Source organism: Budorcas taxicolor, chromosome 13 (assembly GCF_023091745.1).
Source record: "Budorcas taxicolor isolate Tak-1 chromosome 13, Takin1.1, whole genome shotgun sequence".
Taxonomy (NCBI): domain Eukaryota; kingdom Metazoa; phylum Chordata; class Mammalia; order Artiodactyla; family Bovidae; genus Budorcas; species Budorcas taxicolor.
Genome location: NC_068922.1, coordinates 55,003,984 through 55,019,164, shown reverse-complemented (window position 1 = coordinate 55,019,164; position 15,181 = coordinate 55,003,984). Strand labels below are relative to the sequence as shown.

The 15,181-nt window shown below is 50.1% G+C and overlaps 1 protein-coding gene across 1 annotated transcript in view; it reads left to right on the top strand.

Moving 5' to 3' along the window:
- Positions 1-15,181, top strand: part of CDH4 (cadherin 4) — a 474,925-nt gene that overhangs the window by 447,070 nt on the left and 12,674 nt on the right. Inside the window, exon 8 of the mRNA XM_052650685.1 lies at positions 9,567-9,704. Coding sequence (XP_052506645.1) covers positions 9,567-9,704 — 138 coding nt within the window. The remainder of the gene's footprint in view (positions 1-9,566; positions 9,705-15,181) is intronic.

Genomic DNA, 15,181 nt, shown 5'->3' with positions numbered 1-15,181 from the left:
TATCACCTCCACTGTATAATCATAAGGGACTCGATTTAGGTCACATCTGAATGGCCTAGTGGTTTTCCCTGTGTGTGTTAGTCACGCAGTCATGTCCAACTCTGTGACCCCGTGGACTGTGGCCCACCAGGATCCTGAGCCACAGTCAACTCCAGGTCTTGTTTTTGCTGACTATATAGAAGTTCTCCATCTTCACCTGCAAATAATATAATCAATCTGATTTCAGTATTGACCATTTAGTGATGTCCATGTGTAGAGTCACCTCTTTTGTTGGAAAAGGGTATTTGCTATGACCAGTGTGTTCTCTTGGCAAAACTCTGTTAACCTTTGCCCTGCTTCATTTTTTACTCCGAGGCCAAACTTGCCTGTTACTCCAGGTATCTCTTGACTTCCTACTTTTGCATTCCAGTCCCCTGTGATGAAAGGATATCTTTTTTGGTGTTAGTTCTAGAAGGTCTTGTAGGTCTTCATAGAACTGGTCAACTTCAGCTTCTTTGGCATTAGTGGTTGGGGCATAGCCTTGGATTGCTGTGATGATGAATGGCTTGCCTTAGAAGCGAACAGAGATCATTCTCTCATTTTTGAGACTGCACCCAAATACCGCATTTTGGACTCTTTTGTTGACTATGCTGCTAAGTCACTTCAGTCATGTCCAACTCTGTGCGACCCCATGGACGGCAGCCCACCAGGCTACCTCATCCCTGGGATTCTCCAGGCAAGAACACTGGAGTGGGTTGCCATTTCCTTCTCCAATGCATCAAAGTGAAAAGTGAAAGTGAAGTCGCTCAGTTGTGTCCGACCCTCAGTGACCCCATGGACTGCAGCCTTCCAGGCTCCTCCGTCCATGGGATTTTCCAGGCAAGAGTACTGGAGTGGGGTGCCATCGCCTTCTCCATTGTTGACTATGAGGGCTACTCTATTTCTTCCAAGGGATTCTTGCCCACAGTAGTAGATATAATGGTCATCTGAGTTAAATTCACCCATTCATGTCTATTTTAGTCCACTGATTCCTAAGAGGTCAGTCTTCACTCTTACCATTTCCTGCTTGACCACCTCAATTTACCTTGATTCATGGACGTAACATTTCAGGTTCCTATGCAATATTGTTCTTTACGGCATTGGACGTGATTTTCACCACCAGACACATCCACAGCTGAGCATTGTTTCTGCTTTGGCCCAGCCACTTCATTCTTTCCGGAGCTATTAGTAATTGCCCTTCACTCTTCCCCGGTAGCATACTGGACACCTACCAGCCTGGGGGGCTTATCTTCCAATGTCGTGTCTTTTTGCCTTTTCATATGTTCATGGGGTTCTTGAGGCAAGAATACTGGAGTGGGTTGCCATTTCCCCCTCCAGTGGATCATGTTTTGTCAGAACTCTCCACTATGATCCATCCGTCTTGTGTAGCCCTGCACCATTGAGTTACCATAGCTTCATTCAGTTACACAAGTCCCTTTATCATGACAAGGCTGGGATCCACGAAGGGGGTTCAATATATCCCACTGGCAATCCTTGAATCATTTTTGCCAAACACTATTTTTAAGACACCGAATGTGGCTCTGTGGTCTCAGAGAAAAAAAAAATTGCCCATTGAATCCACTGACCCCCTCACATTGGGTCCTCACCCCTGAAGTCATTGCACCCCCAAAAAAACAGAGGGAAGAAGAATAGTGATCCTAGGAGGGCCTCAGGGCTCCAGCTTGCCTCCGAGACTGGCCTCACCCGTGCCGTCCAAGAGTCTGCTGAGTCACAGGATGGTCCTGCAGACGTGGGGGTCTGGCAGCAAGTAGGGCAACCCCTCCAGGACCCACGGCCCGTGCATTCGTCTTCACGGGGACCCTCAATACCACACTCCTGGCCACACTGAGTCCAGCTGGTTCCGATGGTTTCCAGGGTTTTCCAGATGTCACCTCCCTCCACTTAATGTTGTCACAGTGGGAAATCAGCCCCAGGGAAAGCAGATGACAGCACTTCCTTTAGAGAAAGATGAGAAATGCAAAACAAAAGCCAGGGTCTGTGCTGAGTTCTCTGATGGATTCTCTCCATGTGGGACAGAGCCCTCAAGGCCACAGAGCAGCCGCCCACAGAGCATGCCAGGAGTGGCCCAGGCCCTCAGGCCCATACCTGTTTCTGGGGCTTAGCTGCCCCGAGGCATGTGCTATCTTCCCACACCAGGATTTGAACCTGTGTCTCCTGCACTGGTAGGTAGATTCTTTACCACTGAGCCACCAGGGAAGCCCTGGATTCTTGCTCTTGACAGTGGCTTTTAAGAGAAGCAGCAGCAGACCTGGGCCTAGAGTATGGAGCCACCAGGAAGATGGACTGGGGTCCCACCAGGTACAGGCCATCTTCCCATCCAGGTCAGGGTGGTGCCACCTGGTGAAGCTGTGGGTGTGGAGTGGGTGCCCTGTGAGGCTGTTCAGCATGCGGTCAGCCTGCAGGCCCAGCGTGGGATGTGGGTGCCTGGGGACCCCACAGGCAGGAATGGAGTGTTGGCACCTGGAAATGTCATTTGGGTCTGCGAAGCCCACTGTGTTCACGTGGGTGGGTTGGCGGTGTTTGGCACCTCTGCAGCACTGTGCTCCCTCCCCACCCCCTGGACCACTGTCTGCCTCAGGGCCTTTCTAGCCCTGAAGGATACCTGGGTGCCAGCAGTGACTCCCCACCCTCAGCCCCCCAGGCCAGGCCCCTTTAACCTGCCCTCCCAGTGGAGCGGCCTGCTTTGAGCATTTCCTACAACGTTAGCCTTTGCAGGTCTGGCCGTTCTCACTGAGCATTTAGCTTTCAAGGTCTGTCCACACTGTGGCTGGGGTCAGTGCTTCACCCCTTTTCATGGCTGAATCGTATTCTGCTGCGGACAGGCACATTTGCTAGTCCCATCGTCAACCGGTAGATGTTCAGACCACTCCCCATGACAGGTGCTGCTGTGATCACAGATCAGCCCCTGCTTGGATGCCTGTTCTTGTCCTCTTGGACATATGCCTAGACATGGACTTGTGGTCAAAAGGTGACTGTGTGAATTCCCAGGACCCACTGCCTATTTTCCATGGTGGCCACACTCTCCATCCCTTTCGGGACAAGTCTCAATGCACTTGCGTGAACAGGTCATCAGCCTTGTGGCTCATCCCAGGGCCCATCTAGTGGGTCCCCAGTTGTGTTCTCAGGCCCTGAGGACACCCACAGGCTGAGCACATGAGAACCAGACACAGGCAGGCGGTTAGGCTGCACTGTCTCCAGGGACAGGCTGGCCCAGTCCGAGGAGCAGCGGGGCAGCAGGGTCCAAGCTGCATGCCCTGGCAGCCCCAAGTGGAGAGGGCCGAGAGTGGAGGGTGCAAGAATCTTTGATGCTTTTCTGGGGCAGGCCAGCAGGCTGCATTATTGATGGATGTTCTGCAAAATTTAAATGCTGAGCTACAGGGCAGTGAGTGAAAACCCCAGAGACTCCCGCTTGCAGTTTTCTTCCCTTCTCCTGAACTTGGAAATGGTCAGATCACGTTTTAATGAATTCACTGCAGCCCTACTGCTGCCCGGCTCTGAGGGCTCTGCACCTGGCAGGAGCAGGGGGACTGCTGGGCAGCTGCCAGGCTGACCAGCAGGGGCACCTGCTCAGTACGCCTCCTGGTGGCCGCAGCTATCAACAACCATCCTTCAGCGGGTGGCCCACACCCCCACCTCCCTCTGGCTCCACTGGGGTGGGCGTGTCATAGGGAGAGCAGAGGTGGAGGAGGAACGCTGCCCGTTGACTGGTCCAGAGCTGGGCCCAGGGTCCTCTCTGAGTCCCAGCGGGGCCCAAGAAGAGGGTTGCTGGAGTCCAGGATCCAGTCGCCACATGGCTCACCAGTTCCGACCTGAGAATCCAGTTTGATCACCTGCAAAGTGGGGATGGTATTGCACCCTATTCCCCAGGGCTGGCTGAAGGACAGGAGGGGATACTGCGTGTGGTCTGTGGATCCACCAGCAGGAGGCACTAGAACCACCCTGAAAACAGCCCCACGCAGTCCACCAACTCCAGGGCCCCTCCCTGGCCTCACACAAATGGTGACAAGCATGCTAAGGCCACGAAGCAAGGCCCAAGGAAGGCTTTTTATATAAAAACATCAACTCTCTTACCCATGCTAGACCCTCCCAACAAGTAAAGCTGGAACATTTGCAAGAGGGTTTCTGTCCAGGGATGTTTCCCAGGTTCTACCTGGGCCCCACCACCCACCCTCAGGTGACCATTATGAAGTCTGTAAAGTATACTTTCTAAAGCTAAAGCCACAGCAGAGGCTGGCCCACATTCCCCTAGTGCCCCCGCGATGACCTGTCTGAGCTCAGCAAGGCTGGCTGGATCTCAGAGGCCCCACCCATGGGGCCTCTGGATTTTCTTTCTGCACCCCGCACTCCCCTCACCCCCACACCACACAGCCTAGAAGGACCCCACCACTGCCACCACCTGGCTCCCAAAAGCAGGACCGGTATGCCGTCTAGTGGTGGTTGTCTGTACAATACACACTTGCACAGGCACCAACGTGCACACACTCCCAGGCATGCACACACAGACACACCGCACATACACACAAACATACACATATACACATGCCTATACACATACATGTATGTGCACACACACTGGTATACACATGCATACACACAGGAACATGAGCTTGCACACGCATATACACCCATGCACACACACACACAAAGTGCCCCCGCGTCTCTGAGATGGTTTGGCTCTCCAGTGTTGTCTTAGGGCCGCAGCCCATAATGGTCGCAATGTAGAGGCGGTGACTCCACAATTAAAGATAAGACTGGAGGGGCGCCTTCTCGCTGTAGTCACATGACAGCAGTGTCACGGGGTGAGCACCTTCCCTCCTCTGCTCTGGTTAAGCCCCTCCCTTTGCTTGGGGTCAGAGCCAAGGTGGGGTGAAGTCCATCCTCTCAGGCCTCCAGCCTGGGTCTCCCACCCTCCCTCCCACCAGGCAGTCACACGGGCAGAGTCCCAATGCTGAGGCCATGGGATCGCAGCACAGCCTCTCCCAGCAGGGTCTCGCCATCTGCTTCAAGGAAGGCCAGCGTGGGGATGGGGCTGTTTCGGGGGCCTCGGTCCCTCCAGTGGCCTGGGAAGGGCAATTTGAGGCCTTGGTTCCTGGGGTGACCACACAGTGTGTGCCGTCAAATGACAGCTGTCGGGGGGAGGGGTCCGAGACCAAGGCTGGGCCATGCTGGCTCCTTCTGGAGGGTCGTGAAACACTGTCTGTGCATCCGCTGGCTTCCAGTCATGCTGCAGCCCTTGGCATCCTTGGCTTGTGGTCGCTCCAGCCTCTGCCCCGTCTCATGTGTCCTCCGCCCTCATCGTCTCTTACTGGACACCTGTGGTTGCACTGGGCTGCCCTGACCCAGAGGGCCCAGGTCCATCTCGACCTTCACTTTATCTAAAAGGTTCATGATGGACTTGGGACCACAACTTAACCAATCACCAGATTGTCCTATCATCTTTTTACTGTCCCTGAAGAATGACCTCTGCTGGCCACTGAGAGCAGGGTAGGAACAGAGGTGGGCAGCTGGGGCCCAGGAGCCAAGCGCCATCTGTCTCGGGCCGGCCGTGTGGCCCACATGTGACCTGTTTAGTGAGGAGTTGCTTGCACTGGACAGTGGGCTCCTGAGGGGTCTTGCATGTCATCTTCCCCACAATGCTCATGCAGAGCAGGGCCTGGGCAGGTCAGACAGGAGGCCCCACATCTCCTTCCTGCTCCTCATCCCCCAGGACCCCAGGTGGCCAGAGCTTCCACGTTGGGTTGGCAGAGCCCTGGGGGTGCCCCGCAATGGGACTCTGGATGCCTCAGCCCCATAACGTCGCCAGCCGTGAGGCGGTCTCCATTTAACACTGACTCCAGGAGCCCCCTTCCTGACTCTGCCTGCCGTGGTTTATGTTGTGGGAGGTCCAGAAGCATCTCTGCAGCCAGGCGTGTGGAGGGGGTCAGCTCAAGGGGCGTCCCCAATGCCCATGCCCCTCCTGTGCCAGCTGCTATAGGACAGGCCTGTCCGAGGTGTGCCCCCAGCCTGGCCACCATCCTCAGCCCAGGCCAGCATCTAGCACAGCTGGAACCAACTAGCAACCAACCAGTGCCTGCAGAGCCAAGCTGTGATGCAGACGGTCACCGTGGATGCTGGGGAGGGTCTCCTCCACCAGTGACAGTGTGTACACGTGCTCTAGATGCCAGAGGGAGAGCTCTGACCACAAAGTCCTGGGCTCTGGAGCAAGAACATGCAGAGGGCCGCTATGCTGATGCTGAGAAGAAAACCAGGGTCTCAGGAGAATGGGTGTCTGTCAGGGGGAGCAGGTGCACACTTGTATTTTATTCGAGGAGGGAAGGTCTTGCTGATGGGCGCAGTGTCAGAGCAGGCAAAGCAGCCCTGCATGACCCTGCGGGGGAGGGGAACATGCGTTTAAGGAGCAGCAAGGAGGCCCCGTGGTTACACCAACGTGGACCAGGCAGGAGGGGAGAGAATGAGGCCGCTGAGGCCACCACCTGCTCCTGGGGCCCGTGGCTCCTCCCCACGGAGCAGAGGTGAGCCCCCAGCTCTGTGTTAATCAGACCCACCAGGTGAGAGGGGCAGGGTCTTCTCGGCACCTGCATGTGTGTCTCAGCCTTCGTTTCTCTGCGCGATGGGAGGTGACAGGAGGCTGCTCTAGGCTCTGTCGGCCTGGGTGGCCCCCCTTCCCCATACTTTGTGGGCTGGGCCTAGATATTCACAGACGGAACTTTAGAAATAAACTGTCATGTTTAGGACTAATTTCTATTTACAGCAGGTGATGCTGGTTTGCCATTTATAGCAGTGGCAGAAACTGCTTTTTTTTTTAACTTTTTATTTTTTATGAGGGTACAGCCAATTAACAGTTGTGATAGTTTCAGGTACACAGCAAAGGGACTCAGCCATACATACACCTGTCAAACTCCCCTCCCATCCAGGCTGCCACAGAACATTAAGCAGAGTTCCCTGTGGTTATCCATTTTGAATATAGCAGTGTGTACATGTCCATCCCAAACTCCGTAACTATCCCTTCCCTGCCGCTCCTTCCCCCTGGCAACCATAAGTTCATTCTCTGAAGTCTGTGAGTCTGGGAAACTGCTTTTAAGTGTGCTTACTGAAGTACAGGAATGTGTTTGCTGTCAGGGACAATCTGCAGACAGAACTGGGGGGGCGGGCACGGTGTTAGTCTGCACTGTGGGGGTGACCGGCGTGTCCAGAGGGGGAGCCCCCACCACAACCACACCAAGGCCATGACAATCGGGCCCTGAGTCTGCCCTCAGGCCAGCAGTGCCCTGGAGGGTCAGGGTCAGAAGTGCTAGAGAAACATCAGTTTATCACAGGTATCGAATCCAGCCCCCTGTGCTCTGCAGCAGGGTCTTCTTGTTCATCCGGTTTGTTTGTAGTCCTTTGTATCTGCTAATCCCAACTCCCACTCCATCCTTCCCTCACCACCCCCTTCCCCTTTGGTAACCATAAGTCTGTTCTCTGTGAGTCTTTCATAAATTAAGCTCATTTGTATCGTACTTTAGCTTCCACAATATAAGTGCTATCATATATTTGTCTCTGACTTAACTTCATTTAATATGATAATCTCTAGTTGCTCCCATGTTGCTAAAAATGACATTATTTCATTATTTTTATGGCTGAGTAATATTCCACCGTTATGTATGTACATCTTTATTCATCTGTTGATGGACACAATGCCTTGGCTATTGTAAGTAATGCAGCTGTTAACATTGTGGCTATATGTCTTTTCAAATTAAGAGTTTTCTCTGGATATACACCTAGGAGTGGGATTGCTAGAAAAATGGTAAGTCTACTTTTAGCTTTTTAAGGAGCCTCCATACTGTTCTCCATGGTGGCTGTACCAATTTACACTCCCACTAACAGTGGAAGACGGTTCCCTTTTTCCACATCCTCTCCAGCATTTATTGCTTGTAGATATTTTTGATGATAGCCATTCTGACCAGTGTGAGGTGATAATTCATTGTGGTTTTGATTTGTATTTCTCTATAAGTAAGGGCTTCCCTGGTGATTCAGTCGGTAAAAAAAATCCCCCAGCAATGCAGGAGACCTGGGTTTGGTCCCTTAGTTGGGAAGATCCCTTGGAGGAGGAAATGGCAAGCCACCCCAGTGTTCTTGCCTGGAGAATTCCATGGACGGAGGAGCCTGGCTAGCTACAGGGGTTGGAAAGAGTCAGATGTGACTAAGCAACTTAGCACACACAGTCATTAATGAGGTTGAGCATCTTTCCATATGCCTGTTGGCCACCTGTATATCTTCTTTGGAGACATGTATATTTAGGTCTTCTGCCCATTTTTTGACTGGGTTATTTGGTTTTTTGTTATTTATTTGTATGAGCTGTTTGTATATTTCAGAAATTAATCCTTTGTTGATTATATCATTTGCAAATATTTTTTCCCAACCTGTAGGTTTTCTCACTCTGGTGTGCAAAACTTGTGTTTATTTGTGCTTCTATTTCTATTGCCTTAGGAGACTGACCTAAGAAAAAAAACACTGCTACGTTTTATGTCAGAGAATGTTCTGCTATGTTCTCTTGTAACAGTTTTATGGTGTCGTGTCTTATATTTAAGTCTTTATGCTCTTTGGAGTTTTTTTTTGTGTATGGTGTGAGCGAGTGTTCTAACTTCATTTACATGCGGCTGTCTAGCTTTCCCAACACTACTTGCTGAAGAGACTCAAACATCTTCTGAAAGGGGCCAGATAGCAAATGTTTTAGGCTTTGCAAGTAATGTAGGCTCATCACAGCCACTTAGCTCAGCTGTTGTGCAAAATCAGCCACAGACAATGTGTAAATAAATGAATCTGGCTGTGTGCCAATAAAACTTTATTTACAAAAAAAACAGACTGTGGCAGACAGATTTGGCCCACAGGCCAGAGTTTACTGACCCTCAAAGGCCCCTTGGTGACTCGCAGCTACCCACGAAGGTGTAGACACCTTACCAGGCACTGCTCTCTCAGCGGTGCTGCACTGGTGGCTCCTGGCGAGGTCTGGCTGCAGAAGGGTTGGGGAGCCCCTTCAGTGCCCAGAAATCCACTGTCCCCATCCAGCTTTATTTGCCTCCTAAAACCCACACCTGTATCTGAACACTAACCACTCCTTCCAGGCAGCATGCAGACACAGTCTGCTGGTGTGCAGATAACGGGGTCGGGGGCTCAACTTTCCTTCTCCTGTTTGAATTTCTGACACTGAAGATGCTAAAGAAATGAGGTCGCTGCAGACACACATCTGGGGTCGCCTCTCTCTGCATACTTCCACCCCAATTTTACAAACCTCAGTGTCTTACAGTCCAAGCCCCCTTTTCCTTCCTTCTAGTTCGATCCACACCTGTGAAAGCCAGGTGCTGGGATGAAGGCAAAGACCTTGCCACCCACTGTGAGTGAGGAAAGTGTTCTTCCTGCGGCCAATACCCTGGGCAGGAAGGGGACCCAGCAGCAGCTGAATCCATCCAAGGAATATGTTTCTTTGAACAAAGTATAAACAGCTACACCCAAGCTGCTGCTCTGTTCTTCCCCCTTGTCCCTTCTAGAAAGTCCAGCAGTACATGGTCATCATTCAGGCCACGGACATGGAAGGGAACCTGAACTACGGCCTCTCCAACACGGCCACCGCCATCATCACGGTGACGGATGTGAATGACAACCCGCCAGAGTTCACTGCCAGCACAGTGAGTGTGTGTCCCCTCCTGAATCTGAAGGAGTGGGCCGGTGGCGTTCAGACTCCAGGGGGAGGCTGAGGCGTCGGCCACTTTGGGGTGTGCTCAGCGGGACAGGCTGGGGGCTGCAGGGGGACATACATGCCAGGTCCCTCTGGAAGGACCCTCCACAGCCCACCATCAGCAGGAGGGCAGTGGGGGACACAATGTGTCCTGCCCTTTCAGGCATGGCCGGCGGGCTGTGACCAGGCCACGAGCCAGGCTGCCCGCAGACCTAAGTGCCCACAGGAATGGCCCAGTGGTACAGCCATGGGATCACAGAGTCACGGGCTCCCAGTTCCTCTGGGTTCCCAAGGAGCTGGTCCTTCAGTCCACTCGCCCTGGCGTGGAGGTGCTGACAGGACAGGAACCTACACCCACCCTGCAGCTGCCTGGCCGGAAATGTGGTGGGTGGTGGGAGGGTGGTCAGTGAGGGTTCCTGGGGCACCAACAGGCCCCTCTCCCCCAGCACCAGCCTGGGCCTCTGGTCAACCTTTGGTCCCCACCAACCCCGTGAGGCTCAGGACCCAGTCATGGGAGAGGAGGCTGAGGCTCAGAGAGGCTAAGTCACTTACCCAGAGCCACAGAGTCCACAAGGCAAGCAGCTGGGAGTGGGCCCCAGAAGCTGAGCTCTCAGGGGATGGAGAGGGGAGCCCCTCGCAGTGAGCCCACATCAGCATCCCCTCAGCCTGCTTCCCCACGGCCCCCACACTCTTCAATCCCAATCTCGCACTGCTCTGTCCTAGAGTCCCAGGCTCTAGGTCCAGATGGACCAAGGCGGGAGGAGGGCAGTCCCAGCCATGAGGGCACAGTGCCACCTGGTGGGCAGATGGCAGATCGCCCTGTGGGGTCAGGGTGGGATAGCTTTCATTCTGTGGGCTCTCCACGGCCAGGGGGCAACATCCAGGGAGTCTGGACATAAGTGAGACATACCCCCCAGCCTGCAAGAACCCCAGGCCCATCCCCAAGGCAGCCCCCACCCTTACCGAGTTTTTCTGTTCTCAGCATGGATCATTGGAAACTTTCAGGAACAAATTTTCATTCTGTCTCCCGACTTAATCATTCTCTTTTAACTTGAATTTTGGTTAGGTCATTCACACACACAGCACAGCAACTTAAAGTTACAAAATGACTTACCCTGGGGAAGAGGCCCTGGTGTTTTAATTCTGTCCCTTGCATCATTTCTAGTTTTCTGTTTATGATGTGCCCTGAAGACATTTCCACATCCAGATTCCAAATGGCCTTGGAATTTTTTCAACATGTGTTTAGAAATAATTTCAAGTTCACAGAAAGGTTGCAAGAAAGGAATGGGGAATAGAACAGCCTCACGGAGAGAAGGCAGGATGGTGGAGTAGAAGGCCTCGAGCCCATCTCCTACCACAAAACTCAAAATCACAACTGCTGAACAGTCATCCATAAAAAAGACTGGGACTTGCCAAAAGAGATTTTCTACATCCAGGGATATAAAGAAGAAACCACAACACGATGGGAGGAGAGCACTCTCACTATAATCAAATCCCATCACAGGAAAGGTCAGTTAAACTAAAAATTGGTTCTTTGAGACTACTACAGGCAACTATATGGCAATAAATTAGACAACCTAGAAAAAATGGACAAATTCTTAGAAAGGTACCATCTCCCAAAACTGAACCATGAAGAAACAGAAAATATGACCAGACCAATAACAAGTACTGAAGTTGAATCTGTGATTTAAAAACTCCCAACAAACAAAAGTTCAAGACCAGATGGCTTCACAAGTGAATTCTATCAAACATTTAGAAAAGAGTTAACACATATCTTTTTGAAACTATTCTGAAAATTTTCAGATGAAGGAACAACTCATTCTATGAAGCTACCATCACCTTGATACCAAAATCAGGCAGATGCTTCAAAAGAGGAAAATTACAGGCCAGTATCACTGATGAACATAGATGCAAAAATCCTCAACAAAACACTAGTAAAAAGAATCCAACAACACATTAAAAGTATCAATTTGAAAAAAGACTGGGACCTCCAGCCATGAACAAGGAGAATTCATCCCAGGGATACAAGGATTTGTCAACATCTGCAAATCAATCATTAACAAATCGAAGAATAAAAACCATATGATCATCTCAATAGATGCAGAAAAACTTTTGAAAAAATTTGACACCCATTTATGATAAAAACTGTCCAGAAAGTGGGCATAGAGGACACCTACTTCAACATATTAAAGGCCATGTATGACAAACCCACAGTTAACATCATACTCAGCTTTGAGAAAGTGAAAGCATTTCTTCTAAGGTAAGAACAAGACAAGAATGTCCACTCTTGCCGCTTTTATTCGGCATAGTTTTGGAAGCCCTAACCAAGGCAATCATAAAAGAAAAAGAAATAAAACTTATCCAAACTGGAAAAGAAGAAGTAAAACTGTCAGTGTTGGCAGATTACATAATCCTCTACATGAAAATCCTAAAGATGCTACCAGAAAACTACCAGAGCTCATCAATGAATTTGGTAAAGTTGTAGTATAAAAAATTAATGTATAGAAATCTGTTGCATTTCTACAAATTTACAATGAAAGATCAGAAGGGAAATTAAGAGAACAATCCCACTTAACATCACAACCAAAAGAATAAAATACCTAGGAATAAACCTACCTACGGAGACAAAAAACCTGTACTCAGAAAACTATGAGACACTGATGAAATGAGTTAAAGAGAACACAAACAGATGGAGAGAGACACCAAGTGGACTGGAAGAATCAGTACTGTCAAAATGACTATACCACCCAAGACAATCTCCAGATCCAGCGCAATCTTAATCAAATTACCAATGGCATTCTTCACAGAACTAGAACAAAAAATTTCACAATGTGTATGGAAACACAAAAGACCCCAAACAGCCAAAGAAATCATGAGAAAGAAAAACGGAGCTGGAGGACTCAGGCTCCCTGACTTCACACCATACTACAAAGCTACAGTCATCAAGACACTGTGATACTGGGACAAAAACAAAAATATAGACCCGTGGAGCAGGACAGAAAGAAAGAAACCCACATACACCTATGGTCACCTAATCTATGACAAAGGAGGCAAGAATATGCAATGGAGAAAAGACAGTCTCTTCAGTAAGCGGTGCTGGGAAAACTGGATACCTATATGTAGAAGAATGAAATTAGAACATTCTCTAACATCATACAAAACCTCAAAATGGATTAAAGACTTAAATAGAAGACCAGACACTGTAAACTTCTAGAGGAAAACATAGGGAGGACGCTCTTTGACATAAATCACAGCAATATATCTTTGGATCCATCTTCCAGAGTACTGAAAATAAAAACAAATAGGGACTTCCCTGGTGGTCCAGTGGCTGAGACTCCTCATTCTCAATGCAGGGGGCCCAGGTTCAATCCCTGGTTAGGGAACTAGATCCCACATGCCTCAACTAAGACCCAGAGCAGCCAAATAAATAAGTATTTAAAATAAATTTTTAAAAAATGGGACCTAATAAAACTTTAGAGTTTTTACACAGCAAAGAAAACCGTAAATAAAAGGACAACCTATGGAATGGGAGGAAATACTTGCAAATGAAGCAACTGACGAGGACTTAACAAATAGCTCATGTGGCTCAATATAAAAAAACCACCCAATCAAAATATGGGCAGAAAACCTAAGTAGACATTTCTCCAGAGAAGACATAGAAATAGCCAAAAGGCACATGAAAAGATGGTCAACAATGCTAATTAGTAGAGAAATGTAAATCAAAACTGCAAAGATATACCACCTCCCACCAGTAAGAATGGCCATCATTTAAAAGTCTACAAACAAATGCTGGAGAGGCTGTGGAGGAAAGGGAGCCCTCCTACACTGTTGGTGGGAATGCAAACTGGTACAGCCACTATGGAGAACAGTATGGAGGTTCCTTAAAAAACACTGAACACAGATCTAGATATTATCCAGCAATCCCACTCCTGGGCATATATATCTGGAGAAAACCATAACTTGAGAAGAGGCACATACCCCAGTGTTCACTGCCGCACTGGTTACAGCAGACAGGACATGGGAGCAATCTAAGTGTCCACTGACACGGGAATGGATAAAGGTATGGGACATATGTATAATTCAGTATTACTCAGCCATAAAAAAGAGTGAAATAACACCATGCACAGCACAGGGATGGATGATGATCCATAGTAAGTGATCACAGAGATGATCACAGTCCGTGAAGTCAGACAGAGAAAGACAAACACAGTATGATATCACTTATACGTCAAATCTAAAAAATGATACAAGTGAACTTATTTACAAAACAGAAAACAGACTCAAGGGACTTAGAAAACAAGCCTATGGTTATCAAAGGGGAAGTGGGAGAGGAGTTGTGGATTAACTACACTACTATATATAAATAGTATAAAATATATATACACTACTATATATAAAATAGGTAATCCATGAGGACCTACTGTATACCACAGTGAACGCTACTCAGCATTTTTTAACCTATATGGCGAAAGAATCTGAAAGAGAATACACACGTATATGCATATAACTGAATCACTTTGCTGCACACCTGAAACTAACAGACACTGTCAATCAATTAGACCTCAGTTAAAAGCAACAGCCACTCACGTGACCCCACCAGCACCATCCTCCATACCTGCCGCTCCCCGTAGACCTGCCCACAGAATTCCTCGAAGTGGCTGGACAATCAGCCATACGTTGTGAGGCCTCGTGTTCCAACACCTCGTCCTAAGAGGAGGGTTTTCCGTCAGGGAAATGGCTGCTACCCTTTTCCCACCAGAGACACCTGAGACCCAGAGGGTTACTTCTGGGCTGCCCGAGGTCCCCTGCTCGCCCGGCCACCTGCTCACCACACCCCTGTCCTCTGAGACCCTCCCAGCTCCCGTGTCCTCTGCACCTGCCAGCCCTCGCCCACCCCGGCTTCTGCAGCTCCAGAGGGAGCCTCGACATGGCCCCTACACCCAAGCTCCTGCAGGGCGGGTCCACGGGGGACCACTTCTGTCCACTGTCCCGAGCCCCCGTCTGGCTTTGACAGCTTGGCCTCCTGTGGGTCTTCGTGCTTTTAATCTTAACCTCGTCTGCCCTTCTGCACACCAGGCACACTGCAAACACCCTGAGCCCCCAAAAAGGCTGAATCCTGGGTGACCCACAAGGAAGCAAAGGGGAGGGGGACAGGAGAGGGAGGAGAACCATCCTGACTCCCTGTGTGCACCAGGGCATCTGCACAAGGGCAGGGGGATGACCAGCAAGATATCCCCAGGTCCATACCCACCTGTGAAGAGCGGGCAGCCCAGGAATTACACTGAGACCTCAGCCAGGGGCTGCATATGACCAAGGAGGCACCCTGGAGCATGTTCCTGGGGCCCAGTGGCAAGCAGGACCCCAGGACACGGTCTGCTGGGCTCAGTGGGGGCCGGCCACACCCCCACACACAGCTGGGCTATTTTT